At 40.7% G+C, this 22,613-nt stretch overlaps 2 protein-coding genes across 2 annotated transcripts; both read left to right on the top strand.

Annotated features, from left to right (window-relative positions):
- The first annotated feature begins 5,661 nt into the window (after positions 1 to 5,661).
- Positions 5,662 to 6,544, top strand: LOC135574967 (piggyBac transposable element-derived protein 4-like). The gene has a single exon (XM_065027094.1). It carries the CDS (start codon positions 5,702 to 5,704, stop codon positions 6,338 to 6,340), a length of 639 nt encoding a protein of 212 aa, XP_064883166.1. The 5' UTR covers positions 5,662 to 5,701; the 3' UTR covers positions 6,341 to 6,544.
- A 3,275-nt stretch (positions 6,545 to 9,819) lies between these two features.
- Positions 9,820 to 17,949, top strand: LOC115121229 (uncharacterized). Its single transcript, XM_029650280.2, has 5 exons — positions 9,820 to 10,216; positions 15,907 to 16,449; positions 16,610 to 16,815; positions 17,205 to 17,328; positions 17,662 to 17,949. The coding sequence occupies exons 2-5, from the start codon at positions 15,931 to 15,933 to the stop codon at positions 17,815 to 17,817; spliced, it is 1,005 nt and encodes a 334-aa protein (XP_029506140.1). The 5' UTR covers positions 9,820 to 10,216; positions 15,907 to 15,930; the 3' UTR covers positions 17,818 to 17,949.
- The last annotated feature ends 4,664 nt before the right edge of the window (positions 17,950 to 22,613 follow it).

Genomic DNA, 22,613 nt, shown 5'->3' on the forward strand with positions numbered 1-22,613 from the left:
TCTTTACCTACCTATTGTTCACCTAATACCTTTTTTGCACTATTGGTTAGAACCTGTAAGTAAGCATTTCACTGTAAGGTCTACACCTGTTGTATTCAGCGAACGTGACAAATACACTTTGATTTGATTTGAAAAGGACCAATCACACAGACAACCAATAGAGTAAGTTCAAATGTGATTTTATTGAACATTCTGGCTTGTAGAGGTCCTGAGAGACAATATTTTTTTTATTCAGCGTTTTGTTTCTGACTGTATAACCAAGGTATCACCGTCGGAGGACTTAGGCAAGCTACGGCAGTGCTGCCAGTTGTGATAGGGAACTGCATTTCACACTAAGTCAGTGGCGATTTTAGCATGTAAATCTTGGTGGGACGAACAAAAAACAAAAATGTTGGATGTCAGCAAAGCCATTACGCAACACAAGACTAAACAGTACATTAATTGCACTATAACAGTGACAAACGGTGCCCACAAACTGTTAGGGCCTACATAAAGCTGTCCCAACAGAAGAGTCCCAACAGCAGTCCCAACACCTTACAACTGCTGCACCTTGCTATCAGCGGAGCCTTGTCAGGCAGCGAAACAGTTCATTCAGCCTCATTTACTGCCCCCTGAGGTTGTTCTGTACCCAGAGGATGAGGTGGATCTGGGAAGGAGCAACTCCCTCATCTGCTTTGTGAATCATTTCTAACCCTGCCTGTCAGAGTCAGATGGACCAGGAACAACCTGGAGGTGACTGAGGGAGTGACCGTGGGACTATACACTCCCAACAGGTTCTGGGGTGAGAGATACGGGGGAACAGGTTCTATTAATCTATGGATGTTATATTCAGATGATCTGATTTCCATTCATTTATAGATGAATGATATAATGAAGTATTTGAGCATGTGAAATTAAACATGGATGAAATGTGTCCTACCTCTTTCCTCCAGAACCAAAACTGAGTGGGTCCAGTGCTAGTCCTGCTGTATTCTCTGGAGTGGGCCTGACTCAGGGGCTGCTGTGGGTGGCTACTGGAACATTCCTCCTCATCAATGGAAGCCAGTGCAACTGAGTCATAGACTGTAATGTATAGTAAACTATTTGCATAGTTTATCTCATCATATGACATCTTCAGCAAGGACAATCTTTACTTTATCACACATTCTTTGTTAGCTCTTCTATAAATGACTACTTTTAAGTCAAGTAAAGATTATGAATTCACTTCCATGCTTTATATTTGACAAGCCTTTTCAAAACCTTTTAAATTTGTAATTCAATCACACACATGTAGGTATGTACAGAGCACAACTATTGTTACTTTTTCCCCCTTCTGTACTTTTTTGTCTCATTGCTTTGATGAAAGGGTTTTTGTTAAAAAGGTTGTCGACTAGACTAAACCGAACTCCCAGGCCTCTGAACTAACATTTCTTCATTTTACGGTTGAGTGGTAAGCATACAAGGAGACGCTGAAGCATTGATAATAATAAGTTGACATGTTGTTTTATTCTTCTCAAGAGCAAAAATTGTTAGTATTTTAACAAAACGCATTCTCTATAATTTAACATTTGAAACCTTAAGGGAATTTGATTTGAGTCAGAAAATTATGTTCATATGATAAGTATCAAAACCTTGCAGAGCACATACCCAACTGACAAACACTTAGAAAAAAATATTAACTATTGCAGCCAAGATTTAAAAATAACTGACGATAGCACAAGATGGAGGGACCGTTAACGAAAATGACAGTTAATGAAAATGTACTGTCGTGTCTTTGGCTATGCTGGATTAAGTGACATGACATGCTATTCTATAAAATAATTTCTCTGTAATTAATATTACCTGATTAAGCTAATCAGGTGAATGTAATTAACTAGAAAGTCGGGACACCACAAAATAATGTTTATAGAGCTGTTATCTTCCAAATAAACTCTTAAAAACCTAGTAATCTTTTACATCAGTAGCGGTCAATATATAATCCTCGCCTTATTCAGTCTCATCTGAAAGTTGTAAATTCTTGGTTATCTTCACGAACCCTGGCTAACAAGTTGAATCAGCAATACAAAATTTGGTTTAATTATTTATTTACTAAATATCTAAATAATCACACAGAATGACATATACACAGAATGTATCATACAATGGGGCGGCAGGGTAGCCTAGTGGTTAGAGCGTTGGACTAGTAAGGAAGGTTGTAAATGACAAGGTACAAATCTCTCATTCTGCCCCTGAACAATGCAGTTAACCCACTGTTCCTAGGCCGTCATTGAAAATAAGAATTTGTTCTTAACTGACTTGCCTAGTAAAATAAAATAAATTGATTACAAATTATGTCATAAAGGAAAATGTCCCTAGAGGACGGAACAGATACGATGGCTGGTTACACAAAGAGAGGGGGTTGGGTTTGAGTGAAAGAGCGGGAAGACTGAAGAGCAAAAAAGGTTTTGTGTCTCTATCGGGACGTAGGCAGCTATGCTATCGTAAATACAGTACCTTATGCATTCTAAATAACAGCCCATTTGAAAAAGCAGAATGCAATAAATATTTACTCTGAGCTGCGCTTCGGTAGATTGTTTGTAGATGGTAGGCCTGGTTGGTCCAGCATGGATCTCTGGTCCTCTGAAGACTGTCTAGTGGTGAACTGGAGTGTGGTAGAATGGATACTCTGTCCGTCCTCTCCTAGCCCACGTTTAGAATGCGGATGGGGTAGCACTTCTTTCATGAATAAGAGTTCAAAGTTCATACCAAGTTGCCATACTTTAAGCTCATGCTATCTTCTGGTTGGTATAGTCGAAATTCATCCTTCTGGCGTGAAGGTCGTCACCTTCACATTGAAATTCGATGCCAATTGTGTTGCATCTTGCTGATGTTGGCTTAGTTCTGTAGGTGGTCTTTGTCCTTTCAACGTGGGGATGGTAAGTCCTCACGTCCTTGGCACAGAAAGTTACATTTTCGTCAAGGGGCTTATATAGAGAGGGCCGTGTTTCATAGTTTTACATCCAGTGTTTGTACACATGGGCGGAGCCACTGAGTTGAGCATAGTTTACTCATGAAAACCAATTCTCTCATTTAGGAGCTAAAAATTACATTTAATCTTTTCACAAATAGTTAAATATTTAAACATTTAAATTGCACAACAATTCCATGTGAATCTGATAACTAGAATGTGTAGATTTTCCAAGATACAGTTTATGTCGTCCTATCATCAGTATTCATGTCTCAGACTCCAACTGAACTGACATCATATTCATTAAGTCCCAACGCATATTTTCAACTGGTTGGATTACCGAAATATAGTTCCGTTTCCCATCTTTTGATGTCACCAGACTCTCTCAATGTTAACAAAGGGATTTTCAATAGTCACATTGGTGGAGTAGAGAGAGGAAAAAGGGGAAAGGTATTTATGGTTGGTCATAAACCTCCCCCTCAGGCCAACGTCATGACAGTATGCTTAGTCCAGTATAAATAAATGTCTAGAATTGATTATCAAATCAATTTCATTTGTCACATGCGCTGAATACAACAAGTGTAGACTTTACAGTGAAATGCTAACTTACAAGCCCTTAACCAAAAATGCAGTTCAAGAAATAGAGTTAAGAAGATATTTACTAAATAATCTAAAGTAAAAAGATCAAATCCAAAAGTAACACAAGACAATTACATAACAATAACAAGGCTATATACAGGGGGCACCGGTACCTAGTCAATGTGCTGGGGTACAGGTTAGTCCAGGTAATTTGTAAAGGGACTATGCATATTTGTAAAGTGACGTTTATATAGGCGACAAAATTCAGAAAGGATACAGCACAATGGCATAGCAGAGTCATGTCTTAACCCTTGTGTTGTCTTAAGGGTCAGAAATGACCCGCCACTATGTTTAACAGCAGAGAAAAATTGATGACTTTTCCTAGAGTGACCCCAACATTAAATTCAAATTTAGATGAAAGCTGTACACCACCAGGGTACAAAGATTGTCTTAGGGTCATTTATGACCTGGCAGTTATAAAATAATTTACACACCACAAAAACCACAAAGACACACTCCCTATAAGGGAACCCTTTTCTTGGAACCCCTTTCTCCAAGAGTGTCCTCATCAAGTTTAGCCTGTTAAGTTCACACCATTTGATTCTGTCCTCTAACATCTGCCTGGTATTCAAGATAACATGCAACATAGCACCACCACCTTTGAAGGTTTTCGTCAACCTCTGCTCAGACTTAAATTGCAGTGTTCCAAGAACCTCCACCAGGGGTGACTGTAGTATCCTCAAACAGACAAAAAGGAGACACAAGAGGCACCCCACACTTATTTTAGATCCCAGGGGACTTTATTTTCATACTCTCATCACTATCTCCTTTGCCATCTTATCAAGTCTTTACTTAGAACTCCATCCACACACACACACACACACACACACACACACACACACACACACACACACACACACACACACACACACACACACACACACACACACAATGAGAAATTGAGATTATGTGTGCTACTGATTAAACTCAAGACAAAACTTTCTTGTGCTTGTGCAGCATCTCCCCTCCACGACCCCACACATGACTCAAGTTCACAGACAAAATAAGAAACCTTTTCAGACAAAATAAACAACATTTCAGACAAAAAAAATAAAACTTGAAAGCGTTGTTTACTAATGGGGAATGCAGTCAGAGGCTATAAAGTTGGTGCAGATGACAGTCCCCCCAGTTCTCTCTCTGCTGAAGCCATGAGTGCATGTTTCAGTGCCCAACAGGTCGTATATCAGATTTTTTCAGATGTCCAGGAGGAACAAGAGAACAATGATTTAGAAGAGGAGGAGGTATCTGAAGAAGAATACAACCCAGAGCACGATGCATCGTCTTCAGATGAAGAAGAAATCCCCCAAGCTGAAAGAGAGACATTTTTGTCAAATAACAGCAAAATAACATGGTCCTTGTCACCATATGACAACCAGGGCAGGATGGCAACACAAAATGTCATAAGGATGACCTCATTGCCCACAATACATACAGTTGCCCAGGACATCGCCTCAACATTCTACATGTTCATTACACCAGCCATTGAAAAATCATCCTGGATATTACAAATTTGGAGAGTTTCCGTAAATATGGAGACAACTGGAAAAAGATGGATGAGATTGACCTGCATGTCTACATAGGGCTGCTAATCTTAGCAGGTGTGTATAAGTCCCAAGGCGAGGCTACATGTAGTCTCTGGGATGCAGAGAGTGGAGGGCGATTTTCCATGCCACAATGCCACTGAAAGTCTTTCACACTTTCTCAAGAATGCTACGATTTGATAACCGTAAGTCAAGACCTGCAAGACGTGTAACAGACAAACTGGCGGCCATAAGAGAGGTCTGGGAGAAATGGGTGGAGCCATAAGAGAGGTCTGGGAGAAGTGGGTGGAGCGTCTGCCATACCTCTACAACCCTGGGCCTGAAGTAACAGTGAATGAGCAATTGGTTCCCTTCAGATGTACATTTTATTTTCATCTCTGTAATGGAAGTGATTTTCACTGTTCATTTTATTATGTATTGCTGTAATATCATTGATTTATGTGATTGTTTTCTGTGACACTGATACTAATTACTGATAGTAATCTCTTTTGTCAAAAGGTCGCTGTCCTTTCCGGCAGTATATGCCCAGCATGCCAGCAAAGTATGGCCTCAAGATATGGGTGGCCTGTGATGCACATCCAGCTACGCTTGGAAGATGCAAGTCTACACAGGGAAGCCGACCAGTGGAGGCCCGGAGAAGAACCAGGAGATGTGGGTTGTGCTAGATGTGACAGATGGACTGAGAGGACACAATGTCACGTGTGACAATTTCTTCACCTCTTATGAGCTCAGCCAGCAGCTCCTGAAGAGGAAGATCACCGTGATTGGCACAGTTAGAAAGAACAAGCCTAAGCTCCCCCCTGCACTCCTCGCAACAAAGGTGAGAGAGGACTTCTCATCAAAGTTTGTCTTCACCCCCACCACAACTCTAGTTTCTTACATCCCAAACAGCAACAAGAATGTGGTCCTTCTGAGCACACTGCACAAAACGGCTGAGATCAGTGATCGGGAGGACAGGAAGCCAGCCATCATCTTGGACTACAACCACAACAAAGGAGACATAGACGACCTGGACAAGGTGAATGGAACTTACAGCTGCAGGAGGATGACTGCCCGCTGGCCCCTGGTCATCTTCCATAACATCATTGATGTGTCCTCATACAATGCCTTCGTGATATGGAACAAGATCAACCCTACCTGGATGCCTGATAAGCGGAACAAGAGGAGGGTGTTCCTGGAGCAGCTCGGAAAGGCACTTGTAACCCTACACATTCAAAAAGACAGCAGCCTCTAAAGCGCTTGTGAAAGCTGTTCAGGGGGCTGAATCTTGTTCTGATCCTTGTCCTGATCCACCTGAGGCTGCAGCTGGGGCAGGCAAGAGGAGATGCCAATTCTGCCACCCAAAGGACTGTAAAACCAATAATATGTGCTGCACATGTGAAAAATACATCTTCAAAGTCCATGCACACACATTTGCATACTGTCCCTCATGTGCTAATTAGAGTTGATTGATTTATGTTCTTCACGTTTTTGTTTTGTATCTATTATCTTTTTTATTCTTATTTATTGTTATTGGTTATACACCTTGTGGGTGGGGACAATGGTTAAAAAATTTACCATATAACTGTGTTGATCTTTTTCTGCAGGGAGGGTTTTGGTGCCAGCAAGTTAGTGTATGGCCCCCTCTAGTGGTTCAGGATAATGGAGGTTTGGAGTACAGAACTCAACTAGTGGTAACCAATGATGTTATATACATGATGATGTTATATACATGATGATGTTATATAACATCATTGTTTATATACATCATTGTTGGTAACTTTCTAATGCATACAGTCAGATCTGAATGTATTTTATCCAACCATATGGATATCTTCTCAGTGAAGGAGAGCGGACAAACTTCAGCCAAAGCTCCTCATGGGTCTTCTATGGGCCTCACTTTGTTGAACACACTGGTTGTGGTCCTCTGTAGCTCAGATGGTAGAGCATGGTGCTTGTAATGCTAGGGTATTGGGTTTGAGTCCAAAGACTACCCATATGTAAAATGTGTCCACGCGTGATTGTAAAGTAGTGTTGGATGAAAGTGTCTGCTAAATGGCATATAGTCTTTGTAAATCCAGGCTAGCACTTTATTTTAAGGTACAAAACGACCAGCTATTTACTAAGAAATTACAAGTAATTACACAGTAATAACATAGGAATTACTCAGTTGTTTCTTTGGGATTACTGAAAACATGCACCACCAAGCAGCATTTGGCACCAGGTAGTACACACTGGTACCACATAATGTCCTATTAAATACCAGGTAAACACCAGTTGGAAAAAAACATAAATAATTGCTCCCACACCAGTGTACAGGGTATCTGCCCTCCCACTGTTTAAAATGCAGAACACGGTATATTGTGCATTCGGAAAGTATTCCGACCACTTTACTTTTTCCAGATTTTGTTACACTAGAGCCTTATTCTAAAATTGATTAAATAAAGAAAAAAATCTCATCACTCTACACACAATACCCCGTAATGACAAAGCAAAAGCAGGTTTTTAGAAAGTGTAGCTAATTTATTAAAAATAAACAGAAATACCTTATTTAGACCTCCCGGGTGGCGCAGTGGTTAAAGGCGCTGTACTGCAGCGCCAGTTGTGCCACCAGAGACCCCGGGCTCTGTCGTAACCTGCCGCGATCGGGAGGTCCGTGGGGCGACGCACAATTGGCCTAGCGTCGTGCGGGTTCTGTCTGGAATTCAATCAGCTCAGTTTGAATTGCGGCCTCGTCCAGCGAGGGTATCGTCGTCTTAGCAAGGGAGGAGAATTCTCCACCAAGGTGGACTGTGATAGGATCACGTAAAACGCAATGATATCCTTGGGTCTGCTGTCGTCTTCAAATCTGGTGGAGAAGTTGTCCCTCAGCTGCTTGACGAAATCTTGCGTCACATCTGTGGCAATGCTGGGCCTGGTCACTCTCCCTGTCGTTTCTTCAGTGTGCCTAGTAAAGGCCTCAAGTTTTTACACCATCTTACTGCAGATTTAACCCTTTTAAGTGACAGAATATGTCAGCCAAAAAAGCTGTGTGTCTAGCTTGCAGTTAATGCTTCAATGTTTCTGCGTCGGGCTTCTGGGGCGGGAAGGCCACTTTGAAAGTTCCATGCTTGGATTCATAATAACGTCTGAGATTGAATTATTTGACAACAGCGACATTTTCATTGCAAATAAATTAGTCACACCGGCTTGGTGTGGTAAAATGAACGCATATCTCTCTGTATATTTTTCCCTGAAACTTTCCATTATCCTTCTTTCTTTTAATAGTTTTTAAGAGGACAATTTATCTTTCTATCAAGCTAATTGTTCTGAGCGAATGTTGACTTAAAAGAGATTAATGTAGCCTACAGTAGTCTATGTAGACCTGTTTTCCCCCAGCAATCAACTCACAGAGAAATAGACCAAAATAATTATTTAATAGAGACATGGTGATTTTATGAGCGTAATCGGATCGAAATTATTATATTATTGCCACTGTATGTATTATGTACTAATCAGACGTGTTAAAATTGTTATTGAATTTGTAGTGTAGGGCAATTAATTGTGCTAATATTATATAATAATTATGTTCTGGCCCACCGACTATTAGCTCAGAAATATTTTGTCTCGAGGCCAAACCTAGTTGATGAACCCTGATCTCCAGCCTTGTCTGAGTACCCAGAGCTAGAAAAATGCATGCTTTCAGACACACAATCCGTTTCACAAAAAAAGCATTCTAAACTCTAAATTGTCTTCAAAAAGCGAAAAATGTTCACAAAAATAGTGTAGCATTCACAACTTTACTACAGCCTGTTAGAGTTGCGTCAATTCGAATCTGGTATCAGGATAAATATGACAATGAGTCACCGATTGTATACTATGTATTTTTTATTAGCTAAGCAATAAGTGGTAAATGCAATTTTCGTATATACGGGCTCTCTGTCCCACCTCGCAGGGCAAAACAGAGAACTGACAAGATGTATGTATACAGTATTCTTTATACTGTGATACAGTTCCAACCCGTCTGTTGGCCTATCACAGTAGAGACTGGGCGTGGTTTAAACTTGCTCAGCCTATTGCAGGCGCTCAGGCGGGTCCCCGCCGTTATCTCGCACCTGGCTCCTGTTATCTAACAAAAGACCGCTTGTTCTCGCAACACCCCGCTCTGAATGTGCCCCCCTCCCAACTCATTGAACAGTTCCTGTCTTCATGCTACTTTTCCATCATGAGAAAGGCCCATGGCCTTGAAACTGTTAACAATGTTTCAAGTCAGCTATGACACATACATAACACATACATACATCCACACAAGCCAACAGCAGATAATATTCAATCACATATATGGTAACGGGCTATAGTGCATAACACAGAAACCTCATAAGCCTTGTCTGAGTACCTAAGGCCAAATAGCCGTCTTGGTATTACCTCAGTGTGAGCTGGTATAGCATATGTTGGATCTGGTATGGCATATCTACAGCCTATAGTAGTCTGAGTACCCATCGAGAAAAAAATGTTTTTAGACAAATAATACATTTTCACAAAATGACTGTAGCATTCACAACTGTGCATTGTCTTCATCAGGCCTTGTAAGCTGAAAACATGGTGTAGAAATAGTTTTGGAGTCGGTTAAAGCGTCTGCAAGTTTGAAGTAGACAAAAGGAAATGCAAATGAGCTTGTCATTGGCCAGTGAGGGTAATACGGTAACGGTATGTAGATACTGAACGTGATTGGCTACTGCAGCTTGCGGACTGGAAACCCCCTGAAAGATCAGTGTTGAAAGAAAGGAAATTTGAGCCTAACTATTGATGCTGTTCAGAGTGGTGCTGAGGAAAAAAATAAACACAAAAGAACAGGAAAAGAATAAGACAAAGTGAGCCTGCTTTTCAAGACACTGGTCCTGCTTCAACAGTGATCCTGCTTTTCAAGACACTGGTCCTGCTTCAACAGTGATCCTGCTTTTCAAGACACTGGTCCTGCTTCAACAGTGAGCCTGCTTTTCAAGACACTGGTCCTGCTTCAACAGTGAGCCTGCTTTTCAAGACACTGGTCCTGCTTCAACAGTGATCCTGCTTTTCAAGACACTGGTCCTGCTTCAACAGTGAGCCTGCGTCAAGTAAAGCTTAGCAGTGTTTAGCAGTCTTCAACTTGACCGTAAGTACTTTATTATTAATGTTCCATGCCATGTATAAAACACTCCTAGACCCTGTCGCACAGGCTGGTGAAACTCAGCCTGACTTATTTGCCCTAATGCAGACAGCAGCACCATCAATCAAGCAATGGTGTAAAGTACTTAAGTAAAAATACTTTAAGGTACTACAAATGTAGTTTTTTGGGGGTATCTGTACTTTGCTTTACTATTTATATTTTTTGACTACTTTTACTTTTACTTCACTACATTCCTAAAGAAAATGATGTACATTTGACTCCATACATTTTCCCTGAAACCCAAATGTACCCGTTACATTTTGAATGCGTATCATGACATAAAATGGTAATTCGTACACTTATCAAGAGAACATCACTCGCCATCCCAACTGCCTCTGATCTGGCACTCACTAAACACAAATGCTTTGTTTGTAAATGATGTCTGAGTGTTGGAGTGTGACCCTGGATATCCGTAAATAAATAAAAACTAGAAAATTGTGATGTCTGGTTTGCTTAATATAGAATTTTTAACTTTTGATACTTAATTATATTTTAGCAACTACATTATTTTTTTTACTTAAGTATATTTAAAACCAAATACTTTTACTCAAGTAGTATTTTACTGGGTGACTTTCACTTTTACTTGAGTCATTTTCTATTAAGGGAGCTTTACTTGAGTCATTTTCTATTAAGGGAGCTTTACTTGAGTCATTTTCTATGAAGGGAGCTTTACTTGAGTCATTTTCTATTAAGGGAGCTTTACTTGAGTAATTTTCTATGAAGGGAGCTTTACTTGAGTCATTTTCTATGAAGGGAGCTTTACTTGAGTCATTTTCTATTAAGGGAGCTTTACTTGAGTCATTTTCTATGAAGGGAGCTTTACTTGAGTCATTTTCTATGAAGGGAGCTTTACTTGAGTCATTTTCTATGAAGGGAGCTTTACTTGAGTCATTTTCTATGAAGGGAGCTTTACTTGAGTCATTTTCTATGAAGGGAGCTTTACTTGAGTCATTTTCTATTAAGGGAGCTTTACTTGAGTCATTTTCTATGAAGGGAGCTTTACTTGAGTCATTTTCTATGAAGGGAGCTTTACTTGAGAATGTAGTACTTTTTCTACCACTGCAATCAGAGAAAGTTTCTGTGCTGGGTGGTGTTTCCCTGTTGCAACTTGAAATAAACCGGATTGATTGTTGATTTACTTTATCTTCCACTGCGCTCCCTTTTGTTAACCTGGAAATTCTTATAACACCCCCCTAGCCTACTTGGGCCCCTTGATAATCAACCAGTGGCCATTTTAATAAAATACCTCCTCTGATGTCAAAGCCAGACAGTACAACAGCCGGGATTGAGTCAAATGCGCATTGTCGACCAGTGCACTGTACTTACTTTTGAAAATGTAGGAGAAAATCCATCTTCTAGATAATAACTAAACTACACAGCCCAGTCTCTCAATTCAGCTTATGGCAATCCTTCATCACAATGCTCTTTGCATTATCTTTAATGTTGTATTTAATATCAACAGACTGACATGACCTCGGCTAATCCTCTCTAGTTTCAGACCGTTTTAAGTGATATGGGATGGGCAAACAAGGAATGTTATCCTCAAAATGTAAATGTAGGAAGTCAGTTTGTTTGGCAGGGTGATGTGTATCTTACAGTAAGTAGTGCAGTAGGTCATAATTAATTCAGGGTGATACTGTTAGTTTGTTGTCATATTTAGACACATTGTCTTTTCTGCAATATAGAGCCATATATATGGTGACTCCTACTCAAAGGATAATGAACCAATGGCTTAACGCAGCAGAGTGTTAGGGTCTGTTGGAAATGATCAATCCAAGGAAATATAGTGCAGTGTTCAGTCAAAAAGGATATTGACAACAATAGTTTTTTGTAGATTTTTTAAGTGATCAGAGGACACCCTCCATTCAGAGATTGGGAATATTTGACCTACAGAGGATTTGTGCTGGTTTTTACTGAGAACAGAACTCAGAACCAACCTTTCACAATGGAAAACTACCAGAGCAGATGGTGCTATATTATTATGAGGACCGTTATCTATGCTAGCCAGGTCAGCTATGCATGGCCCGAGAGAGAACCACTTGACCTGCAACTGACTTCAACACTTCCATAAATTCCTGTTGACCTGCAAGTAAAGTGTTTGGTCCCACACAATGTTTTGTGTTTACTTATACTTATGATCAGATGACAACAGCTCAAGATGGCGTGGAAAACACTTTTAATTAGGCTCAATGTAACACTGTGGAAGGATAAGGGCCCCTATTCAGGCACACACAGATAGGGGTCTAGGGGTGCCCTTTTCGCCCACATATAAGAAAAGTGTCTTTTCAGATTGGTGGTGTTTCTTAAAGGGGTATTCTGCAAACCAAACAACAACAAATAACATACAAATAAAAAATCACCATGTTATTTTTGTCTATCTCTACTGTAGGCTACACTAATCTTTTAAGTCAACATTCGTTCAGAACCATTAGCTTTAAATCAAGACAAAATGTTGCTCTTAAAAAGTATCAAAAGAAATTTGGATAATGAAAATCAAAATTTCAAGGAAGAATGTATAGAGAGATGAAAATGTCCCTGTTTGGAAATAATTAAATCTCAGAGATCATTATGAATCTAAGCATGTAACTTTGAAAGTGGCCTTCCCGCCCGAGACAGAGGCCCAGGTAGAAACACTGAAGCATTAAACGGCAAGCTGATATATTCTGTCATTTAAACAGGTTAAAGGTGCAGTTATAAGTAAGAGGGAATAGTCGTAGACATGGTGGAAAAACTTGAGGCCTTTACTAGGAAGATTGAGTTGTTCGATTTGGATTAATAATCTGGAAGGCTACTGCACTTCAGCACAGTGAATAAACGACAGGGAGAGTGACCATGCCCAGCATTGTCACAGATGTGATTTCAAGATTTCATCAACCAGCTGAGGGACAATTTCTCCACCAGATTTGGCTGGGATTTGAAGACTGCACCATGCCCACGGATATCATTGTGTTTTTACGTGATCCTCTCACAGTCCGCACAGGTGGAGAATTCTCCTCCCTTGTTAAGAAAACGATACCCTCGCAGGGATGTGCTCAGGAGTGCGGAGGCCTTGTAGCGTTTTGGGTGGCATGCTCAGAGGAATACAGCACAATAAAGAAACTTGCATTTTATTTGCTAACAATGTTTGGATTGATTTACACCTGCGAGTCCTCATTTTCCTCTATGAACGCAATATAGATTCACGACAGGAAAAATATTTCATATAAGTCAATCGAGGACTGCCTGCGCATCAAAATCACATCCATCTCCCATTGAGTAAGTAACTTATTGGCCTATAGGACTGTATTTAGTAAATACTAACATTATTGTGAGTGCTTATCCAGGGATATTTAGGTCTCAAGCTGACAGTATTTTCTGTTCTGTCATTACACGTCTATCCGGATACAGACATTCAGATACAGACATTGAGCTACAGACATCGCCTTTTTTCTTTAAATTATGGTTTTATGTTGGATGCTACATTTTTGTCCAATTGCAATTGTAAGTAGTCCTCGTAAAAAAATCCTACTTCTATTAGGCCAAATATTTTTTCATTGTGAAAGATGATGTTAAGCCTCATAGCCCACCTCAGCCAGTATTTCATATAGGCCTAGACTCTGAAGAAATATACTTCAATTAATCCCTGGTGTTGTTTGTAAAGTCAAATTAAAATGAAGATTAGTGTTGAACTGGTGTAGCTTTTTTATATATGTTGCTGTACTACACTTGCATAGCAAGACTTACTAGAGCTTGTGAATTCAATATAGATTTGAATACAGAGTAGCAAAGCCGTGCTGATCCATGGAACAACCAACTTATCTGAGCACAGAGCTCTGCCTTTATAGCTTTGCAGCCTCACACACAGCATATGTAAATGAAATCACTCCCCTTGTCCTTCCACCACCATTATCTTTTAGTCCGAGTTCTTGCTTGTTCACGCCTAGTAACGCCCACATCTGCTTCAGGTTAGATTATAATGGTGGCAGGACCCCTTATGTAATACAAAAAATAATACATTTATTGCATACTTCACGTTTCACATGTTGGTCATTTTGCTACCATCCTCCCTCCACGTTCTCCTGTCATTAGTATGTCCCGATGTAACAAATGTAATTATGGCCTTAGCTAATGTACTCATGTACATTGTTTTAATGTAATCATTGGCATGTTTGTTTTGCCCAGAAGCAACAAATGCACTAGATGATATCATTTCTACTTCCTGTTAATGTGATTATTGTCCTGTTTTCTCAGCATAGCAACTGCACCTAGTTACATTGCATTAACTCCCACAGAAGTTAGCTATATTTTCAGTACCAGGCGCTGTTCACCTCCTATTGATTGCGCCGCGGTTGCAGCTTTACGTTTCACCACCACAAAATGGTCCGCCAACTTTTTTATTAATTCACTGTATCCTGCATTCTCTCTCCACATGAATGAAGTTAAAATGTAACCTTTTCATTATTTAGGTAGGGGCCAAATCATTTTGCTGGCATGCCAGATTTGGCCCGCGGGCCGCCAGTTGGGGAACCATCCCCTAAGGAAAGGGACTCTCCTCCCAGGGCTGGGTAAACGAGACCTTTCCTTCCCTGCTGAGCGAGAACACAGAACGTTTCAGCCAGTCAGGCAAGGAGCCACAGCACCTAGCCCCGCCCTCACTCTCCATTCGAACTGAATTATAAAAGCGTGGCTCGAATAATGGCCACTGCCGACCGAAATCCTTCTGCTGCTCAGACATAAGCGTAGTTGGTAACTGGAAAGCACCCTTGCTTACCTTCAGATTATAATTGTGACACATAGGCCTATGTTTTATCCCTACTCACTAAGAAAGTTTCCTATCAATTGAAATGATAGATGGTGCCCTGCTTATGGTGGAATATAGAAAACACATATTTTAAATTACACCATTAGTTACCCAATTAAATAGACATTATCATAATGTTAGGCCACTCCTCTACATCCTCTACACCAGTAATTAAAATATTCATGCAAGTAGACCACTGATTGACCAGCTCATCCTCCTCAGGACTATGGCATCATACTCTGAGGAAAAAGCAAGCATTTTTTTAAATGTCTGTTTGAGATACAAGTTTAAGGTGTTATTTTGTAATTTTTATATATATGCTTTGGCCATATATGAGTATAAGATGAGTCAACATTATTTGGGTATAACTGTCTATTTTCACTGGACAGTTACTTTAAGTCGAATAATGTTGGTGTTTTTTATGATGGGAGGGTCGGCAGCACGTGACTGGCTTCAATATTCTTTCATTGGTCACCTAAGTAAAGATGTTGCTAGAGTGCTGACCAACTTTTCAACATGTGCTCAAGCTGTAAATTCTCAAAGTATTTTGAGCTCTTAGTTTACTGACAGACTAGCTCTGGTCCAGAGCTTTTGCTGTCCCACATTCCTAATCTCAACAGGCATGGGATTTGAACCAGCAACCCTGTGGGCAATGGTTCACCTCTTTAACCTTTAGGTTGTACAGTACATTTTTATGGTAGCCTACATATTAAATTGCTGACTGAGTAAACGCAGACTGACACTTCTTCTTTCTCCAATACATTCCAAACATCCCACATCACTCTGTGTTACTGTATGTTGGTGAAAAATGTTTGCCTTTTTGGTATTTTAAACTTTTCTTCCAAATTTTCCTCAGACAACGCTGAAGTGAGAGCAGAACATGGACGTGGTTGTGCGCCATAACCACAGAGGACACCAGGAGTTTGCTGTCCAGACCGAGCACTTGAAACTGCCGTACCTAGGACAGAGACTGAAAGCTCAGGGCATTCACAACAAGTACCTCTTCAAAGACAACATCCCAGAATACCCAAGGCCAGAGTTCTGGGTTTCCCAGCTCAGACACGACACGAATGAAGGCGGGTTATTTGGCATAGCCGTCGAAAGCGAAGGGGGGTTCTGTGCTAGGGACCGAGAAGAGGGGCCAGAGGACCCAGAAGAGGGGCCAGAGGGTTTGGACCTGCTGTGGTGGAGCTTGTCTTTGGGAGCAGAGGAGATGGCCTCGGCTGAACAACGTCTGCTCCAGACCAGGTACCCTGACAGGACAGAGGAGCAGGCCAGGGAGCAGAAATCCTTCCTGCAGAGGTTCGCCACCTCACCTGCCTTCCTGGACACCTCTCGGCTGGGCTCCTACCGCTTCACCTTCCCCCTGGAGGAGCTGCTTAAGAGATACCGGGAACAGGTACTGAAGTCTTGTTAATGGAACTGTTAAAACATCTGTAGAATAAACATACAGGACTGCTGGGTACATATCGAGACCATGTGAGAATTTGTGGTCAAATAATTTAAAGAAACAAGAGCATGTAATTTAATGATATTGAAGGTGTTTGTCTTTTTTTTAGCTATGCGTTGGACACGAGCCAATCCTGCGTGTGTATGAGACAGTCCTGTACAAACAGGAGGTGATGTACTCAGTGCTAGTCCACAGTCACTTCAACAACGACCTCTTTGAGAAGTACCCTCTCCTCCAGGACAATGACGATGGAGTCTGCGCTTACAGAGATGGACAAATCATTTGGAGACCCGAGGCCATGTGTGAGACACACAGGTTAGAGTGGGCACAACTTTGACTGGGGACGGGGGGGGGGGACGGGGGGGGGGGACATGACCCCTCCACATTCTGAAATTGGATCTTTGTTCCCCCCAGTTTTATCATTGCACTGTGATACAAAACGTGGCACCGGTGGGCTTTAGGACAATGTGGAAGCCTTAGAGCGGTTATCCCCCCCCACTTCTAAAACCAAATTGCGCCCCTGGTATAATTCACAGATCAATGTAAACAATGTGCAGACTCAAAACATTTCCATGCAATGCTAAATATGTCAGTTACTTTAGATGTAACGTAGCAATAATAGGTACAAAAATCACTCTCAATTATAGCATGGGATGCTTTAATTACAATTTGAATTGACTCACACTTTTACTTCCTTTCCACAGCTTCAAACTGGTGCCAAAGCCCTACCAGAACCAGCATGTAGCCCACCTGATCCCTGATCCACAGAAACACCAGTTCTACGTTTGGGACAACATTGCTGTAGCGTTCCACATGGACGGTTCACAGGTTAGATTTCACATCAACTCTATTGATTGGATCAACAATGTTTGTACCGGAAAGTAACAGGGTATAAAGGATTTAGTTCTAGCCCAACTCTAACACACCTGATTCAATTAAGCAACTAATTATCAAGACCTTTAGAAGTGTAATCTGTGTGTAAGTGGTGCCTGGAACAAAACCCTGCACACCCTGTATCTCTCCAGGATAGGTTTTAAGACAACTGCTTTGTTGGTATAACTTTTAAAGGTACAACAATGTTGCCAAAGCAGCAAGACTTTACAATCAGCAATCAAAAGTCTAGTTATCAATTAAGATGATGAAAAATTCTGTTCCTCTCAGATGTTGAACTTCGATACGTACAATTTGAGAGGCCATCTGAGATTCTGTGAGCCAGGAACGCCACCAATTTCCCCCACCTGTGAGTTCACCACATACGAGGAGGCCAAAGACAGGGTAGACTGCTATTGGCCTTACTACCATACCCCCCTGTTCTGATAAACTTACTACTACACCCCCCTGTTCTGATAAACTTACTACCACACCCCCCTGTTCTGATAAACTTACTACCACACCCCCCTGTTCTGATAAACTTACTACCACACCCCTGTTCTAATAAACTTACCACCACACCCCTGTTCTAATAAACTTACTACCACACCCCCTGTTCTGATAAACTTACTACCACCCCCCTGTTCTGATAAACTTACTACCACCCCCTGTTCTAATAAACTTACTACCACACCCTCCTGTTCTAATAAACTTACTACCACACCCCCTGTTCTAATAAACTTACTACCACACCCCCTGTTCTAATAAACTTACTACCACACCCCCTGTTCTAATAAACTTACTACCACCCCCTGTTCTAATAAACTTACTACCCCCCTGTTCTGATAAACTTACTACCACACCCCTGTTCTAATAAACTTACTACCACACCCCCTGTTCTAATAAACTTACTACCACACCCCCTGTTCTGATAAACTTACTACCACACCCCTGTTCTGATAAACTTACTACCACCCCCTGTTCTAATAAACTTACTACCACACCCTCCTGTTCTAATAAACTTACTACCACACCCCCTGTTCTAATAAACTTACTACCACACCCCCTGTTCTAATAAACTTACTACCACACCCCCTGTTCTAATAAACTTACTACCACCCCCTGTTCTAATAAACTTACTACCCCCCCCTGTTCTGATAAACTTACTACCACACCCCCTGTTCTAATAAACTTACTACCACACCCCCTGTTCTGATAAACTTACTACCACACCCCTGTTCTAATAAACTTACTACCACACCCCCTGTTCTAATAAACTTACTACCACACCCCCTGTTCTAATAAACTTACTACCACACCCCCTGTTCTAATAAACTTACTACCACACCCCCTGTTCTAATAAACTTACTACCCCCCCCTGTTCTGATAAACTTACTACCACGCCCCCTGTTCTAATAAACTTACTACCACACCCCCTGTTCTAATAAACTTACTACCACACCCCCTGTTCTGATAAACTTACTACCACACCCCCTGTTCTGATAAACTTACTACCACCCCCCTGTTCTAATAAACTTACTACCACACCCTCCTGTTCTAATAAACTTACTACCACACCCCCTGTTCTAATAAACTTACTACCACACCCCTGTTCTAATAAACTTACTACCACACCCCCTGTTCTAATAAACTTACTACCACCCCCCTGTTCTAATAAACTTACTACCCCCCCTGTTCTGATAAACTTACTACCACACCCCCTGTTCTAATAAACTTACTACCACACCCCCTGTTCTGATAAACTTACTACCACACCCCCTGTTCTAATAAACTTACTACCACACCCCCTGTTCTAATAAACTTACTACCACACCCCCTGTTCTGATAAACTTACTACCACCCCCTGTTCTAATAAACTTACTACCACACCCCCTGTTCTAATAAACTTACTACCACACCCCCTGTTCTAATAAACTTACTACCACCCCCCCTGTTCTAATAAACTTACTACCACACCCCCTGTTCTGATAAACTTACTACCACACCCCCTGTTCTAATAAACTTACTACCCACCCCCTGTTCTGATAAACTTACTACCACACCCCCTGTTCTAATAAACTTACCACACCCCCTGTTCTAATAAACTTACTACCACACCCCCTGTTCTAATAAACTTACTACCACACCCCTGTTCTAATAAACTTACTACCACACCCCCTGTTCTAATAAACTTACTACCACACCCCTGTTCTAATAAACTTACTACCACACCCCTGTTCTAATAAACTTACTACCACACCCCTGTTCTAATAAACTTACTACCACACCCCCTGTTCTAATAAACTTACTACCACACCCCCTGTTCTTATTTCTCCTATTTCTTGATTTGTTGTTTGGATTGTTTTCATGATTGTGTATTTGGATTGTATTTGCGAGACGTTCTACTGCACTGTTGGAGCTAGTAACACAATCTTTTCCATGCACCTGCCATAACACCTGCAAATCTGTGTACGTGACCAATAAACTTTGATTTGGTGATGATTTTGAAGTCAGGTAAAGTTAAAATTGTTATTCTTTCAACATGCTTCACTGGTTTAAACCCAGTAAGCTACATGTGTTTTTGTTAGTCAGCATTAGTACATTCTTTGTCAGGTTTGAGAACATATTGCTTTTGTTAGTCAGCAGTACTATATTGTTTGTCAGGATTGAGAAAATATTGCTTTTGTTATTTTTGTGCCTTTGCTCTACAAGGAGCTAAAAGGACTCAAGTATTTTTTGTTAAGTTAGAATTTTTAAGAAAATAAATCTTCTACATTGGGACTAAACTATGTAGCCCAGTCTCTCAATTCAGCCTATGGCAATCCTTCATCACAATGCTCTTGACATGATCTGTAATGCTTTATTTAATCTCAACAGACTGACATGACCACTGCTACTCCTGTCTCTAGTTTCAACCCTTTGTTAATCATGATGGGCGGCCCAGGACAGAATCAGCAAACATGGAATCGTATCCTCAGTTTGTTTGGTAATGTCTTTTATAGTAGTAGTACAGCGAATAATTATTTTTGCAGGGTGATATTGTCAGTTTGTTGTCACATTTAGATCTTTCTCCTGTATAGAGTGAGAGAAATGGTAACTCCCACCCTGTGCAGCATTGTGTAAAGTTTCAGATGCATGGAAAGATGACTGGGAATATAGCCAAATACAAACAGTGTTGTTATTCCCCCCGCAAGGCAATCAAACAAGTGAACAGTATAAACAGTATAAAGACAAAGTGGAGTCGCAATTCCATGGCTCAGACACAAGACCTATGTGGCAGGGACTACAGGAAATCACAGACTACAAAAAGAAAACCAGCCACGTCATGAACACCAACATCTTGCTTCCAGACAAACTAAACACGTTCTTTGCCCGCTTTGAGGATAATACAGTGCCACCGACGCGGCCTGCCACCAAGGACTGCGCCCCCCCTCCTTCTTTGTGGCTAATGTGAGTAAGACACTTAAACGTGTTAACCCTTGCAAGGCTGCCGGCCCAGACCACAGTGGTTCCTTAATTCATGCCAGAATTAATCTTTGTGAAGCTACTGATACCTCTCACCAAGTCACCTAACGTCTTCCTAGTGTCATAAATTAATGGCATGAATTAACATGGACTGTCAATGGAGACAAGTTTGATTCTAAGGCATCAAACTGCCGACGCGTTCACGTCATGTGACACATACACATCATGTAGACGTAGTGTTCACGTGGTGTTCACATCGCGTAACATGTCACTGACACGCCACATGTCAGTTTGTGTTTAAGTATATTATGAATGATCTTACCCTGAAAGTCTTAAAAACGCCTACATGTGTTACATGTTACGTGTTAGTTTAAGTGTCTGTGTAGTTCATCAAATTCATTTGTCGATTTAGCTAAAATAGGCCTATCACCTCAATACAAAAATTATTAGGCTAGTTGATATCGCAGCCACCATTATTGTGTAGATATGCCTATTTCTTGCATCAACAGAAAATCAAGGGCTTCTTGGTAGCCTAGTGGTTAGAGCATTGGGCCAGTAGCTGAAAGATTGCTAAATCAAATCCCAAAGCTGGTTCTCTGGGCGACTGAATACTTGTATTTCGATTAAGGCAGCCTCCCGCAATGCTCTGATTCAGAGGGGTTGGGTTAAATGCACATTTCAATTGTGGAGGGAGTCTAGGTCTCTAGGGGCGAATTCAAAACAACTCAGAAGTCAGCAATCTCTTACTTCTGACTTCAGCGCATTCAAGACAACCTGGAACTCTGAAAAAAACGAGGTCAGACTGGGATTTTGATTTTGTTTTGACCTGAAAATCATTGATGTCATGATTTGACCTCATTTCCCCCCACTTCCCAGTTTACCGGATTAACAGACACAGACACAACCATGCAACCCTTCATCTATACATTTATGTGGAGATGTTTTATGGTTAAAAGCAGGGTTCGAATTGAGGGGTGTCCTGTCTGTACTATCATTAAATTGAAGACTTAGTTTTTATCAAAGATTCTCTGTAATTAGTATTACGCGATTAAACTGATTAATCATGTAACTGTAATTAACTAGGAAGTCGGGGCACCAAGGAAGATATTCAGATTACAAAGTTATAATTTCCTAATATAACTTTTCAGATATTTTATATCTGATCACTTAGTCTTCGAATGAATGAATTATTTATTTTACCTCACGTTAGTCTCATTCCAAACTTCGTAAATTGTTGGTTATCTGCACGAACCCAGTCTTCACTATGAGTCATCCATACATCAATTGTCTTAAATCATTTATTTACAAACTAAGTAATTCACAGAAATGCATAAACAAACAAACAATGTAAATATGGTTACAAGAAATGATGGGGGAATGTGCCCTAGTGGGCTAAACCGGCATGGGGGCTTGTTGTACAAAAGGGAAGTGGGGGTCGACTGAGAAGACAACAGTTGATAATTATAACAATTGAAATGCTAATCCTTTGCACATGAACCCTCACTCATTCGGGAACAATTGCAATCAATATACACTGCTCCAAAAAATAAAGGGAACACTAAAATAGCACATCCTAGATCTGAATTAATTAAATATTCTTATTAAATACTTTTTTCTTTACATAGTTGAATGTGCTGACAACAAAATCACACAAAAATTATCAATGGAAATCAAATTTATCAACCCATGGAGGTCTGGATTTGCAGTCACACTCAAAATTAAAGTGGAAAACCACACTACAGGCTGATCCAACTTTGATGTAATGTCCTTAAAACAAG

The sequence above is a fragment of the Oncorhynchus nerka genome, linkage group LG14 (assembly GCF_034236695.1).
Source record: "Oncorhynchus nerka isolate Pitt River linkage group LG14, Oner_Uvic_2.0, whole genome shotgun sequence".
In the NCBI taxonomy this organism is placed as follows: domain Eukaryota; kingdom Metazoa; phylum Chordata; class Actinopteri; order Salmoniformes; family Salmonidae; genus Oncorhynchus; species Oncorhynchus nerka.